The 13,076-nt window shown below is 43.5% G+C and overlaps 1 protein-coding gene across 2 annotated transcripts in view; it reads left to right on the top strand.

Annotated features, from left to right (window-relative positions):
- The first annotated feature begins 322 nt into the window (after positions 1–322).
- Positions 323–13,076, top strand: part of CDHR1 (cadherin related family member 1) — a 62,226-nt gene continuing 49,472 nt past the window's right edge. For both annotated transcript variants that reach the window (XM_082222350.1, XM_082222351.1), the window contains exons 1-6: positions 323–620; positions 1,382–1,477; positions 4,069–4,214; positions 5,247–5,297; positions 7,668–7,757; positions 8,571–8,657. In XM_082222350.1, coding sequence (XP_082078476.1) covers positions 332–620; positions 1,382–1,477; positions 4,069–4,214; positions 5,247–5,297; positions 7,668–7,757; positions 8,571–8,657 — 759 coding nt within the window. In that variant the 5' untranslated portion in view covers positions 323–331. The remainder of the gene's footprint in view (positions 621–1,381; positions 1,478–4,068; positions 4,215–5,246; positions 5,298–7,667; positions 7,758–8,570; positions 8,658–13,076) is intronic.

Here is a 13,076-nt window from a genome sequence, read left to right as displayed (position 1 = left end):
TTCATTACGTTTACATCCATCTTTCAGGCAAAGATTTCCTGGTTATAAGAATGCTACATGTTGCTGCTCACTCAGTAAGTCAAAGTTGATTTACTTTTGAGAATTTGTTCCATCAGCCTTTCGAGGGAGGTAAAAATTGTCCTTCCTTCCGTTTCTGGAAAAAAGAAAAGCGAGGTTAGAAAAAAGAGGGAGAGGGATATTTCACACCCCGGTTTTACCTTGTCTTTTCCAGATCTGGAAAATGTTTTATTGGGTGGTGTGAGTGCAGCGCACGACAATAACAGCCCCAGCAGAGAGTGATGTTGGTTCCTCCAAACTCTCTCACAGAGAAATGAGTCCCAGAGCTCCTTGCAAAGTAATTGGTCTAATTAGGTGGAAGGAAGGAGCGCCTTTAAATTCCTCGGAAATTAAGACGCGTCATCCACTTAACATCTTAACATCTGCTCCTGCCTCTCCCCGCTGCACGGGGCTGAGGGACAGCTTACTGCCGGGTCTTTGGGGCCATATTTCCACCCACCTGCCCCCAAACTCGGAAGATACTGACCCTTGCTTTGGGGGGATGAAGCATCTATGGCAGCTGCCCCCATCTTTGTTCCTCAATTTGATGCATGTTTGCCTGGGTAAGTACAACAAACCTCTTGGCTCCTTAAGAAACTATAGGACAGCAACGTACGCCTAAGCTTTGTTAGTAATCCTTCATAATGTGGCCTTGCAACTGTTTCTTGATAACTGTGTAAATAAATACTGCTTGCTGGCTGTCCCCCCTCCTCCTTACCCCCCCCCATTGATTGTATTACCTGTAGCTTGAAGTGGGCTGTTATTGATTCTTGATCTGTGATTAGAATGATAACTAATTTCATTTCATTTTTACTTTTTTTTTCTTTGAACTTTGCTGTTCTCTTGCAGCAAGTAAGTAATTATTTCATTATGGCTTCTTGATAGGCATCCCTGAAAATCAAAATGTTTTAGAATCTCCAATAGATTGCTTAGGGATTGCCTGGAGGTCAAAGATGCTCGTTTTGCAGTTAGTGAGCATTTCGTGAAGGCTCATTCAACAAGCAGAAAACTTCAGACTGTCTGGTGGGATCCTGATTAATTCGTTTTCTGTGTGTTATATATACGGGTACATCTGTAATATGTTAACTGATTCATAGCCGTTTGTATTATTAACAAGATAGTACAGGATCCCTTAAATATGCCCATAAACTTTCTAAAATGTAGATGCGATCTATTAGCATAATTGGATATATTGGGAACTCAGATTATTCCCTTGAGGGTTGATCTTTGCTTTGTACTCAGAGGCAGGTGGAGTAGGAAATTCATCTGTTTGTGATCTAAAGAATGCTTTTGTTTTGGGTTCTGTTTTCTTTTCGACCTGCAGCTCAGGCGAATTACGCTCCCTATTTCTTCGACAATGGAGCTAGCAGCACTAACGGGAACATGGCACTTCTCAGCCTTTCGGAAGACACAGCTGTCGGTCAGTCTTACGATATGGCCCACTCCTTCTTAAAAATAACAATATCAATATGCTGGTTTCTTTTTCATGTGTTAAAAACTAAGAAAAGAGACTCAGTCGTATTTCTGCAGGTTGTGTCTACCTAAAAACTTTTCTTGTCTTTAAACTCGATGACTTATCTATAAATGAAATGAGTTAAATGGGTCATTTGTGTAAGTAGCATCCATGTGCCTTCAAATGCATGTGTGTACACAATTTTGGCTGTAATTTTGCACAACAAATGGCGACACTCAGCCAATTCAATGGGGCCTGGGTGAGCATTGCGATGCAAGTGTTAGTAAGCATGAATTTCCACTTCCGTTGGCCCTGCACGCTTAAGCTTGTTTCTAGAACTTCCTTGCTGGAATGAGTTATCTATCTGGTATTTTTCACACAATTAACGCACAAGGGGTTTGTTATAGGGCAGGAACATTACACTCACATGGGTCAAACGCAAAACTCCACTTGCAGCAGATGCCTGACTTTCTTTAACCAGAAATTTGCCGGTTAGGGGACCAGAGTTTAATTTCTTTTAATCATTCTCTCATAAATCAGTCCAAACATGCCAGCCTTCCATGTTTTGCCTATCCAAATTCCTTCACCAAAACCATGGCTGGCACCCATTACCAGCGTTCCCTTCCCAGGCTTGAACACACCTTAGCATTTGAATGCCACCATCTAAGCCTCTTTACACCTGCCCGCCCTCCAAAATGTTCCTTTCTTGTGCACATCTCTGCACTTTCCAGACATCCAGGCAAATTCCTTTTCTTCCCACACCATTCCACAATCCATTCCAGCAAAGGGTAAGAAGCTAGGAGGAGTCATCTGGTCTGTCAGGACAACACGAGGATTATCCACCCCTCCTCCCACCAACGTGAGCGCAACGCTCGCTCCCAGTAATAATGGTAGGTGGCCAATTCCGATTGGCTACGTGCGAAATCCTCTTGCTCACTACGCGATTCTCAATTGGTCAGGATCATGTGGCGAGAGAGAGAAAACAAAATGATGGAGGAGGGAGCAGAGAAGTGGATCACCCTGGTTTTGAAGTGCCACAGAAGAAATGCAAAAGCTACACTGGGGGTCTTGTAGACATTTTGCACCCCCAAAATCCCTTCCCACTTTACCCCATACTTTTTGTGGGCATTACTTGGACCTACTCCAAACTATGTCTAGAGTGGCTGGGGAAACCCAGCCAGATGAGCGTTGCAACCCCATAACCGCCTTTGACTGGACTCAACTGTCCAGGGGTCCTTTACCTGTTTACCTTTTTTAACTTTCCCATTCCTACTGTACTTCCTATTTTCACTTCTCACCTGTCCAGAGTTTTACCTTATTCTTTGGCATTTCCTCCAGAGTTTTATTCAAGGCTTTTTTTTTCAGCCGGAACTCACCAGAGTTCAGTTCCTCTCAGGTGGTTGCCATTGCCATTCTAAGAGAACCAGGGAGGTGATAATGGCGAGTTCCAGCACCACTTTTTCTAGAAAAATAGCACTGGTTTTACTGCTCCTCACGGTACCCCTGATATATTGACTAGGTAGGTAGATTAATGCCAAGATTCAGTTTCAGCTCACAAATCACAATGGACCTAGGAAAAGGCTTTTGTTTCCCCCTTCCCCAAGGGATGAAGACTGCTGTGTTTGCTTCTGTTTCCATTTGCTGGCGCCCACAAAGATAAGACTAATTTTAAATTCACTTTTCTTTTCAGCAAGAGGAGGCAGAAATGCCAAATATAGATTTTTTTTTAATTGGTGTTAATTCTACACTGAGAAGTGTTCCCTGGGTGCTAATGATATGGAGAGCTTGTGTTGAGAAAGGTGTAAAAATTATCAGCCAGACACCAAGCCTGATCTGAAGGAGAAGCCGTAAAAGCTTCCCATTTTAACATCCTATTAACATCCTGGCATTCGCACAACCAGTGAAACATTAGCTGATATCAGCTTGGGGGAGGGAGGCACAGAAGAGCAGGGCTTTTGGTGCTTGTTTGCTTGCAAAACAACAAAACAAAACAAAAACACGAGAACTCCTTTAACACGCCAAAGGTAAAGTATCAAAATTTTGCACCCCTGACAATTTTGCACTCAGGGCAACCGCCCCAAGCTACGACACTGCCTCTCACTGCTTATGAAATACTGTGTTTTGATGCATTTCCCTCCAAACTAGTTTCAATCTCAAGTGAGAAAAAGAATGACCTAGGTTTTTTCTTAAAGTCAGCAATGTACTTCAATTTTTTTCACACACAAAAATGTTACTCCAGTGGAACTTCAGTTGTCGAACGCTACAGAAGTCGAATGTTTCGGCTTTTGAACACCGACAACCCGGAAGTGAATGCTTCCATTTTCGAACGCGCCTCAGAAGTTGAATGGCTTCCAAGGAGCATTCCTCCATTTTTACAATGGATTTTACCAACCAGCAATTGCGCCTCGGTTGTCAAAAGTTTTGGAAGTCGAACGGTCTTCCGGTTCAGATTACGTTCGACATCCGAGGTTCCACTGTATAACAACATTGCAGTAGCTCTTCACAATACCCTCCAAAAGCAAATTTTTCTACAAGGTGTCCTAATCTCTCTCTTTCAGGTACACACGTGTACACATTAAATGGGACAGATCCTGAAGGGGATCCGGTAACCTATGGCATGACCTTTGAATCTGGGTCAAGAAAGTACTTTGCTATTGATGAAAACTATGGAAATGTTACACTGATTGAAGAGCTGGACCGTGAGGTACAGTGCAACAAAGCAGAATCTATTTGTGGTGTCAAGATCAATTTAAGATGGTTGTTTGTGTCAGCTGTTTGTAGCTTAGTTCCCACTGAGCTGATAACCCCCTACCTGGGCTGTTCACTTAAAATTTCAGGGGGGGGCACTCACGTAATCAAATGCTTTATGCAAAAAAACCACACAAAGGAAACTAGGGAAAGGTCTAAGTTTAAGCCCGTCTCCCTGATATGCTCTGTACTCTGTGCAATGATTTTGTTTTCTTTTAGGGAGGAATATTCAACCATATGATCGTCTACCTGTGGTCTAAAATGGTTCAGTCCAGACACAGGTTTATTGCCTCCAGTGAAAATTTAGGGCCATATCTATCAGTCGTAGGACAACTGGTTATACCATCCATTAATTTGGGGGACAAAATGAATATAATCAGTATGAAGCAAATGGCAGAAATAACAATAATTTTTTAGCCTCATTTTCAGCTTTTAAAACATGGAATTTAAAATTTGGGTGATTTGGGTTTATTGCAAACTTCCTAATATTTGTAAAGAATAGTTGTGGTATAATGTTTCACATAAATAAACATGCTAAAAGTAAAATATTACTAACCATAATTATGTCCACCAAAGGGATGTTTCCAAGAAGTCCACAAATTGAAGACAAACTCCATATATTCGAAAGGTTACTCTACAAACAGTTATAGTCAATGTGGATATTTACTCAGAATTAATTCCTGAATTCAGTTGGGCTTACTCCACAATAAGTGTACACATGAACTTGCCCGCAGTTACTTGGGAGTAAGCCCCATTGAACTCAATAGATCATACATTTAAGCAGGACATCCCTAGGTTTCTGCTGTTAATAGTCTCCTGACTCTGTTCTTCAGACAGAGTTATGTGTTACTTATTTAGCCAGCTAAAACGATACTACGTAGAAAGCAAGCAAATATTTGATAAATGTTGTATTTTTACACTTCTAAAAGTACGAGCCTTAGATCCCATCAACCCTGTGGACAACAATTCTTTTATTTTCTATTTTAAGAGAGAAGATGAGGTTGAAGTTGTCGTCAGCATCTCAGATGGCTTAAGTACGGTAAGTATTTCAAGAGCAAAGGGGTTTTCCTCACCGTTGCCTATTCTTGCTCTATTCTGTATCAGATAATGGGAAAGGAAACAGTTGCCATTCTCCTAACTGCCAAATCAACTGCTTGGATATTTCCAAGGGATAGATTGTGGGATGTGAGGAATCACCCCTAATTTTTTTGGTTTATCTGATATATATTATATCAGGGGCTTTAAGTGTTTACAATGGTTTTTAAGATAAATTATAACCCACCCACCATTAGTAGGACTGGAACAATACTTGTAGTTTAATGGTGAATTTTGGACATAATTGAGATGTAAAAGATTTGGATTATCATAAAAGGTGCAGGAGGAAATGATTAACAATACGACACAGAAAGGGGAGGAAGGAAGTCCAGGGGATTCTTCGGAATCTTGTTTTTATGTTGTATATTGGGTATGTGACTGTAAAACTTTGATCTGAAAACCAAAGAAACATTTTTTTAAAAAAACGCATCCCGCATTTTTCGCTCTATAAGACGCACCAGACCATAAGAGTTTTTGGAGGAGGAAAACAAGGGGGGGAAAATTCTGAATCTCAGAAGCCAGAATAGCAAGAGAGATCGCTGCGCAGTGAAAGCAGCAATCCCTCTTGCTGTTCTGGCTTCTGGGATAGCTGTGCAGCCTGCATTTGCTCCATAAGATGCACACACATTTCCCCTTACTTTTTAGGAGGGAAAAAGTGAGTTTTATAGAGCAAAAGATACAGTATATCGGGGCAGTCCCCTGGCTCTTAGCCACCCTCCATATCTGTCTCAGCCAGATCCTTGTAACTCAATCACTCACTCAGACATGGGCATGACCAAGACTCCAAGAGTGGGTTGGCACATGTGCATCTGACTCACGAGTAGACACAGATAAACACATTAGTTCCATATTAAGATTTTCTTACTGGGAATCGCATCTTGTGACCAAAAAAAGGCACAATGTTCATCTGCACTGCATGGGGAAGTGGGTGAATGTTTAACTTCCTCACATTGGAGTGAAGCCCTCCCACATGCGGGGCTTTGAACCTTAGCCTGTGAATTGTTGGAAGAAAGAGGATAGAGGTGCATTTCCCCCCTCAAACGCTGGAAGCGTAGGTCCCTCAATGAAACGGATAGAATTGAAGAATCGTAAAATTGTAGAGTTGCAAGGGACCTCGAGGATCGTCTAGTCCCATGGTTCCCATCGTGGGGCACACGCCCTGCAGAGGGGCAATTTGATTTTTCAGGGAGGCAATTTGAGAATGAGTTATTAACAGTGACCTTTTTGCATTTCCTATGGTTCTAGGGGCCTCGTATACAGGGAGCCAGTGTGGTGTAGTGGTTAAGAGAGATGGACTTGTAATCTGGGGAACCGGGTTCGCGTCTCTGCTCCTCCACATGCAGCTGTTGGGTGACCTTGGACTAATCACACTTTTCTGAAGTCTCCCAGCCCCACTCACCTCACAGGGTGTTTGTTGTGGGGGAGGAAGGGAAAGGAGAATGTTAGCCGCTTTGAGACTCCTTCGGGTTGTGATAAAGCGGGATATCAAATCCAAACTCTTCTTCTTCTTCTTCTTCTTCTTCTTCTTCTTCTTCTTCTTCTTCTTCTAATACTACTACTACTACTACTACTACTACTACTACTACTACTATATAAATATATATTGCAACACACACACTTTAAAAATTTCTTAGTGATTTCTTCCTCAGTACAGTGGTACCTCGGGTTAAGTACGTAATTCGTTCCGGAGGTCCATTCTTAACCTGAAACTGTTCTTAACCTGAAGCACCACTTTAGCTAATGGGGCCTCCTGCTGCCACCCTGCCGCCAGAGCACGATTTCTGTTCTCATCCTGAAGCAAAGTTCTTAACCCGAGGTACTATTTCTGGGTTAGCGGAGTCTGTAACCTGAAGTGCATGTAACCTGAAGCGCATGTAACCTGAGGTGCCACTGTACTTCAACTGTCCTTTTGTTCTTTTATTTTTCTCTTTCATGGATGCCATGTTCTTTGGAAGCTTGTTTAGACCAAGTTAATGGTCTTTTAGGTTTCCTCCACGTGAAAAGGAGTTCATATTTTGAATAATAAGAATTATATGTCACAGCGGGGGGCAGGATCAGGATTTTAGAGATGCTTAGGTGGGGCATGGCCAAAAAAAGTTGGGGTCCACTGGACTAGTCCAACCCCCTGCAATGCAGGAATATGCAACTGTCCCATATGGGGATCAAAGCTGCCACCCTTGCGGAACTCTTTTTTTGATCCTAGTAGTTCTTAAAATGGTTGTCATTAGGGCTAAGATGCAGCCAAGTATGCATATGATCACTCCTTGGTATAAATCCACTTTCCTGTCTAAAATTGCATCATGTTCAACTTTAGGTGGCTGAGAAAGTCAGGATCCTTGTAACGGATGCTAATGATGAGAGCCCAGAATTTACCAACACACCATACATAGCCCAAGTCCTGGAGGTTGGTGAAACTTAACTCGGTCTTTTTAGCCAATGTGAATAGAGTGGAAATTGGGTTCAGCTACTCCATGATGAGCATGGCTGTAAGTTGTGCACTGGCTGCTTTTGTGGTGAGAGTCAAGCAGTGTTGACATATGCAATTCAAATGAAGGTTTCTGATGAGCTTTGCAGTTTGATGATAATATGTCGTTATCCTTTGTTTTGAAAGAAAAGGTGCCGTTATTATTTTATTTCATTTTTAAAGTCAGGTAAAAAAGTAATAACAGCTACTACAAACTGCCTTGGGGACTGGGAGGCAGCATTTGGTGATTTCCTGGGCACTAGCCAATCAGTTACAGCTGCCCACAATCAGCTTCCCCTGGAAACTGCCCAAATCATTTTATAAGAGCTCAAAAAAGTAAGTTTGTATTGATCATTTTGAGAGCGTATCTAAAACTATTCCCACCGCTCTATAGAGGTTTCATCTGTCAAATGTTATGTCAGTTTTTACCCTGCCTTTCCGGAGACTTTCCCCAAGCTTTAGACTGTACACTTCAGTGCTCAGTGAAGAGTAAAAACAGCTGACATGGACATATTCTTCATTGTTCTGTGTCTCTCCTTGTTGCTGCTGTGATTTTGGGATGGATGGGGAAGGAATGAACTTGATTCTCTTTCCCCTTCTTCTCAATGCAATATTTCATTGTTCTCACTCTCTCTTTTTGCTTTCCTAACACATTACCTTCCCATCATAGCAGTATATTTATATTTTACTAATACCCCCTAATTTCTTATAATCATGTCCATCTCTGATTATGTTCTCTGTTTGGATTCACAGAACACCCCTTCAGGAAGCAGCATCTTGAAAATTGAAGCCATAGACAGAGACACCGGTTCAGGGGGGAGCATAACCTACTTTCTGCAGGTAAATATTGACTTGGGTGTCTAGGCACCCCAGGAATAAGACAAAGAGTGGACTGGAAGCACTGGGAGCCACTTACCGTATTTTTCACTCCATAAGACACACTTTTCCCCTCTTAAAAAGTAAGGGAAAATGTGTGTGCATCTTATGGAGCAAAAGCAGGTGGGAGGCTCTGCTCAGCGCTCCCTTTAAAGAGCCGCGCCTAGCGTGTGTGCGGCTCTTGGGGGCTTTTCCGCGAGGAGGGAGAAGGGACTGACAGGCTGCCCTCTGTCCCTTCCCACACCTCCCAGAAAAGCCAGCAAGAGCCACTGCCAGGCTCTGCTCAGCGCTCCCTTGTAAGGGCTCCCTTTCGTCGTTCCTCCCGCTTTGCTGGGAAACCAGCAGAACAAGAGGCGCTGTGCAGCTATCGCTCTTGCTCTTGCTCTGCTGGCTTCAGTGAGAGCTGTGCAGTTTGCTCTGCTGGCTTCTCAGTGAAGTGGGGAGGAGTGACGGAAGGGTTTAAAGCAAGAAAAGCAAGAGCTGCTTACATGCTCTGCGCAGAATATTTTTTTTCTTGCTTTCCCCCTCTAAAAACTAGGTGCGTCTTATGGGCAGGTGCATCTTATGGAGCGAAAAATATGATAAAATCCATCTCATGGTGTCTGTTTGTTTGAGTACCTTCTGACTATAAAGTTAATGCTAAGAACATTAGAACTTCCATAATGATATGATGCAGGAATGAGGACCTTTGCCATTCCAGATATTGTTGGACTGCAACTCCCATCAACCTCAGCCGCCATCCTCCAATCAAGGATGATGGGAGGTGCAGTCCAACAACTTCTAGAGGGTCACAGGTTCCCCATCTATGAGCTCAGCTTGGTACAGCATGAGATAAAAATATTCTGAAATGATACTTGCAGGGCCAGGCTGTGCCCCCTCCGCCCAGGTGAGCTACCAATAAAGGAGACCACACAGTTGAATGGGATCAAATCAGGCCACAACTTTATTGACTTCAGATGAAGTGGTTTGGCATAGGCATTGGGTAAGCATTTATTTACAGGCTGCCTACCAGAAATGACATCAGGGTCAACGCCGGCAGCGGGGGTTCCTATGACTTACATCAAATAGGGGGATCCCCTCAGGGATCACCACCTCTAGGACTCCTGAGGCCCAAGCCCCTTGTCTGGCTAAATGGACAGAAGTAACTCCATCACAGATCCCTTTAATAGGTTACTCTATTTCTGGATGGGAAGGCCAGGGTACAACCCCCCCTTCCAACCCAGGCTAAAGTTACTCAATGCCTAAACCTCTAAAAGTTGTGACAATTGCTACGAGGTAGGCAAAACCACCAGGTCACAGCCAATTTGCCTGATAAGCTAATTCCTACCCAGCCCCATAAATGCGGCAACTACCACAGCCATAGCAAGGTCAATTCAATGAGTAAATGCAAAATTACTGGAGTTGGTTTGATCTGATGAAGAAGAGCTGGGCATTGGGGGCTGGTGTGGGCTGTTTTAAATCCCCCAGGCGTGGACCTGAGGGAAGCCTGATTGTTCCCTCCAGCCTGCCCCCAGAGAGCCCAGCCCTCTACACCAGCCTGCCATTGGCCAGTTTGGCAGGCTGACACAGAGCAGGATTTGAAGCTCGCGGTCCAGCAAGGATCAGACCCTGATGCCCAGCCTTGCATCGTTGGTGGGAGGAGAGGCGCTGGCTGTTCCACAAAGCTGCCACACCCCTAAGAGTGGGTAAACGGACTTGTGTGACTCAGAGGTTAGATGGGTAAAAGGTAAAAGTAAAGGGACCCCTGACCATGAGGTCCAGTCGTGGCCGACTCTGGGATTGCGGCGCTCATCTCGCTTTATTGGCCGAGGGAGCCGGCGTACAGCTTCAGGGTCATGTGGCCAGCATAACTAAGACACTTCTGGCGAACCAGAGCAGCGCATGGAAACACCGTTTACCTTCCCGCCAGAGCAGTACCTATTTATCTACTTGCACTTCGAACTGCTAGATTGGCAGGAGCAGGGACCGAGCAACAGGAGCTCACCCCATCACGGGGATCCGAACCGCCGACCTTCTGATTGGCAAGCACTAGGCTTTCATAAACTGAAAGCATCACTTATCTACCTCCCAGGGTTACTTGAGACGATGAGTTAGGAAAGGTTGTTTTGTGTATTGAGCTGCAGGCAAAAGTATGGTTTTGTGACCTTCTCATTTCCCCTCCCTACAGTGCAAAAAGCCATACACATTGCAGAAGACAGACATATCCTGGAAAGGGAGAGAGCAATTCTTAGAGATTTCTCCATTTGAAATATGACTTTTTACTTGTGTTTCTTTCTCCCTACTTTTTCTTTTCTTTTCTTTTTTGGTACTGTTCACAACTATGGGTTTTTTGAGTGCAGTATGCGCGCCACAACCTCAGAGTCATTCGCGACTGGACTTAACTGTCAGGGGTCCCTTTACCTTTTAATGATACTTTGCCACAAGTGTATCAGTTGCCAGCGAGCTACTATATACACAAGTCCTAATTTATTTGGCTGCAATTGTGTATCAGCGAATGACCCATCTAAGAGGGAGCAATATCTCAGTGGAAACAGTTCCAGTTCTTCTCATGGATTTTTTTCCCCTTTCAAAGACAAAACTTCAGTGCAAAAAAAGACACTGTCTACCTGAACTAATAGAGCTTGCAATATAAAAATCTCACAGCTGAGTAATTTTGATTCCCACCCAACTAGAGGTAAAAGAATCCATGTAAACCTATTCATTTTGGTCTTTCCTCAGACACTGGAGAGCTCACTAATCAAGTAGCTGCTTCTGAAAGCACAAATATTTAAGTAGGATTAAATCTAATCTTCTTAACAGGAGAAAAATACTGAAAGGAGAGAAACCATAAGCTGAGCATTGTGCACAGCCAAGGGAGACAGAAAGGCAATCATTCTTCTTTACTGAAAAGAGACCTTAGCATTTTTCTTTTTCCTTTTTTGAGCAACCCCTGTCCTAGTGTTCCAGATGATTAAGGGGCAAATATTACGGTCTTCTCGCAGATTTGCACCTCCTCAGAAAGCACACAGTCCTATGGTGGTGAGCCTCCCTTTTGAACTTTTAAGCAAAGTTCTGAAGCCCCTTTTCTTTCACATGGTTTTAAACTTTGATTGATTTTTTTGTTTGTTTCCACCATGCTGTTTATGTTTTGGTTCCATTTAAAAGCTCTCGGCTGTATTGTATTTCATTTTATTTTTTTACCGCAAAACACTCTGAGCGCCGAAAAGTGGGGTATAATTGCTTTCACAAGTAACCCAACAAAATCTCCTTACTGCTAAGCTGTCAGAAGGAGTGTTTCTAGCTGTCCTTTTACCTGAAATGAAACTCTATACATATTCTGGTAAAGCACATGTAACTGTATAAGAATTGTTATACTGCTAAAAATTGTGGGATGTGCCCAGAGGCAGGAAAGGAAGAAAAAAAAAACACCCACCCTGTGTTTTGATGATGCTGTTACTGTTAAGATGGCAGACTACAGGGCTGTATGCAGCTAATTCAGGAATCCCCAAACTTGGCCCCCCAGCTGTTTTGGAACTACAATTCCCATCATCCCTGACTACTGGTCCTGTTAGCTAGGGATGATGGGAGCTGTAGTCCCAAAACAGCTGGAGGGCCGAGTTTGGGAGTGCCTGAGCTACTGTGTCCCATCTGTGCAATTTTTTTTCCTGTTTATGTACCAGGACTTTACTCCCACTCCTCCCACTCCCCACATTTGCTCCAGAGGGTTGGAAGAACCCTTGGAACAGATTTAGGATGCACAGGGGAGGAGAGGGAGCGAACATTTTGCTGCGCAAGCAGAAATTTTTGTGTGGAGAGAACATTCACATAGTGCTATCCTGGATACAACTCAATTGTCCTTTACAATAAATTGTTTGAGTTCATGAATAAGAATTACGGGAAGTCTGAGAATATTGCTGAGCCTGTCACAACATTCATAAATACTAAGAGCTGGCCCTATACTATGTGCCCTCTGCCTCTCGAATCCTTTTGTCAGGTCGTATCACCAGCCCCTCCTCTGTGTTTCTAGATTGGCACTTGTAGAGATGACAATGATTTCAAAAGGAAGTATGTTATAGGTTGGTATAATGTTGCGGCAGGAAGGTAAACGGCGTTTCTGTGGGCTCTGGTTTCCATTAGTGTTCCGTTGTGCCAGAAGCAGTTTAGTCCTGCTGGCCACATGACCTGGAAAACTGTCTGTGGATGAACACCGGCTCCCTTGGCCTGAAAGCGAGATGAGCGCTGCAACCCCATAGTCACCTTTGACTGGACTTAAGTGTCCAGGGGTCCTTTACCTTTTACCTTACATCAACATATCTCCCTGTTGTACTTCCCCCTTCTTTGGACAATGCAAATAAATGGGTGCTCACAATGGGGTGAGCACAGAAGCCTTGGCAGTTGCCAATG

The sequence above is a fragment of the Podarcis vaucheri genome, assembly GCF_965113315.1.
Source record: "Podarcis vaucheri genome assembly, chromosome: 5".
Taxonomy (NCBI): Eukaryota; Metazoa; Chordata; class Lepidosauria; order Squamata; family Lacertidae; genus Podarcis; species Podarcis vaucheri.
This window is presented reverse-complemented; position numbering and strand designations above follow the sequence as displayed.